The sequence below is a fragment of the Phyllostomus hastatus genome, unplaced genomic scaffold (assembly GCF_019186645.2).
Source record: "Phyllostomus hastatus isolate PE091 unplaced genomic scaffold, TTU_PhHast_1.1 phas_contig_1475, whole genome shotgun sequence".
Taxonomy (NCBI): Eukaryota; Metazoa; Chordata; class Mammalia; order Chiroptera; family Phyllostomidae; genus Phyllostomus; species Phyllostomus hastatus.
Window position 1 is genome coordinate 2,637 of NW_025333605.1, and position 2,337 is coordinate 4,973.

Genomic DNA, 2,337 nt, shown 5'->3' on the forward strand with positions numbered 1-2,337 from the left:
CCTCCTGCACTTCCATTTTGACTAGAAGTCCCATAGGATTTTAACATAGGCCGTTATGTCTATCTCATTAAAGTGAAAATTCTCTGGGATTAAGGCTTATCACCTTAGGTTTTATTTACCTAACATTCCACCAGGTCCAGAGTTGAACCAGAGCTTAATATCTGTTGAATGAATGAATAAATCAAACTTCTTGATTCTCCTGAGAATACAGATGAAGAAAAAGAAACCAAAACTAAAAGGAATGTACAAAAGCAAACACAGGTGAAGAAAGAAATCAAGAAATCTAGTTTAATTTTCTTAAGTTACATCTCTCATGCTATTTAGTATATGGCATTTAGTAGCTTTTTCCAATAAAAACATACAGTGCAAATAGTATGTGATCAATACAAATACATTAAAATAATTCTTTTCTCTAGAGTTCAGAGAATGACATATTCATTAATAACATAGAGTGAAATATGTTTAAAGAGTTTTAATGGGTCTCACTCCATGTCTCTTTCTCTGACTTCTAGGCATATGGCAGGAGGGAATCAGATGACCATCTTTGTGTTCCTCCTCTGGGGACTCTCAGATGAGCCAGAGCAGCAGCACATCCTCTTCCTGCTGTTCCTGTGGATGTATGTGGTCACTGTGGCTAGCAACCTACTTGTTGTCCTGGCCATTGGCACTGACACACGTCTCCACACACCCATGTACTTCTTCCTTGCAATCCTTTCCTGTGCAGACATCCTTTTCACTTCCACCACTGTGCCCAAGGCCCTGGTGAACATTCAGTCCCAGAGCAGATCCATTTCCTATGCAGGATGCCTGGATCAGCTCTACTTCTTCTTGACATTTGGGGATATGGACATCTTCCTTCTGGCCACAATGGCATATGACCGCTACATAGCCATCTGCCACCCTCTCCACTACATGATGATCATGAACTGCCAGCGCTGCACCCTCCTGGTTACTGTCTGCTGGACCCTTACAAGTCTTGTTGCCATGACCCACACCTTCCTCATATTCCAGCTCTCCTTCTGCTCTAAGAAGATCATTCCTGACTTCTGTGATCTGGGACCCCTGATGAAGGTGTCCTGCTCAGACACTCGGGTCAATCAGGTTGTGCTCCTCTTCTTGGGGGGAGCAGTCATTTTAATCCCCTTCATGCTCATCCTGGTCTCTTACATCCACATCTTTCTAGCCATCCTGAGGGTCCCCTCTGCCCAGGGAAGGTACAAGGCCTCCTCTACCTGTGGGTTGCACCTTGTTGTCATTGCCCTCTGCTTTGTGATGGTGATTAGAGCTTATCTTTGCCCCTCATCCTCATCCTCCAACTCAGTACAAGAGGATACAGCTGCTGCTGTCATGTACACAGTGGTGACTCCCCTGCTGACCCCCTTCATTTATAGTTTGTGGAACAAGGACATGAAAGGTGCCTTAGGAAGACTTCTCAGAGGCAAAGTCTCCTCCTCATGGGGCAAGTAATGTCTACAGAGAGACTGCAGGTGTTTTCTGTTCCATCCAGTGAAAAACTTGACTGAAATGTATACCTCATGTGTCTCATATTTGATTCCCAGAGTTGCCTCCTCACCACTCCCCTCCCAGCTTCCCCACAAGAATGTGATAATGTTCAGGAAAATTAAGGTTTTTTGCACTGTGCTGTAAAGTTAAATCTGTTAAAGAGTTGCTTATTTACTCATTCATTTTACTTATAACATCATTTCAGAAGAATGAATGTCTTTTGCAATGTTCTTAATTCAAAAACTCTGTGCCTTTTTTAGTGTTCTTAATTCAAAAAGCCTTTTATGTTATTCATCAAAACTTGATCCTGCAAAGTAGATTAATTATAAAAATATCAGCAAGTGAGGTCAATATTGGGTGTCAAAGAGTTTATAACATTAAATAAACTACTATATATTCCTACAAAAATAGGAAATTACACAAACACTGCCTCAAGGTTACAAGTTAAAAGATTTTGTAATCATTAAAATAAAGGACAGTTACAATTTTCTTCTTTCTCTGTGTGTGTGATGAGGACAGTTAAGATCTACCTTCTTAGAAAACTTCAAGTATATAAGTGGTATTGTTATCTGTAGACACACTACTGTACATTCAATCTTCAGAAATTCTTTTTTTATTGTTGTTCAAGTACAGTTGTCTCCATTTCCACCCCCTACTCTCCTCCACCCTAGCCATCCCCACCTGCCACCATTAATCCTACCTCCCTTTGGCTTTGTCCATGTGTCCTTTATACATGTTCCTTGACAACTATTTCCTGATTTTCCCCCATTGTGCCCTCCCACCTCCCCTCTAGTTACTGTCAGTTTGCTTTTTATTCATCTTCAAGAACTAAAT

General features: G+C 41.1%; 1 protein-coding gene across 1 annotated transcript; it reads left to right on the forward strand.

Annotated features, from left to right (window-relative positions):
• Nucleotides 1-516: 516 nt before the first annotated feature.
• Nucleotides 517-1,467, forward strand: LOC123831763 (olfactory receptor 1P1-like). Its single transcript, XM_045858953.1, has one exon. It carries the CDS (start codon nucleotides 517-519, stop codon nucleotides 1,465-1,467), a length of 951 nt encoding a protein of 316 aa, XP_045714909.1.
• The last annotated feature ends 870 nt before the right edge of the window (nucleotides 1,468-2,337 follow it).

Bases quoted from the DNA above. Each gene is read 5' to 3' on its own strand.
- LOC123831763 (XM_045858953.1), top strand. From the start codon at position 517: ATGGCAGGAGGGAATCAGATGACCATCTTTGTGTTCCTCCTCTGGGGA.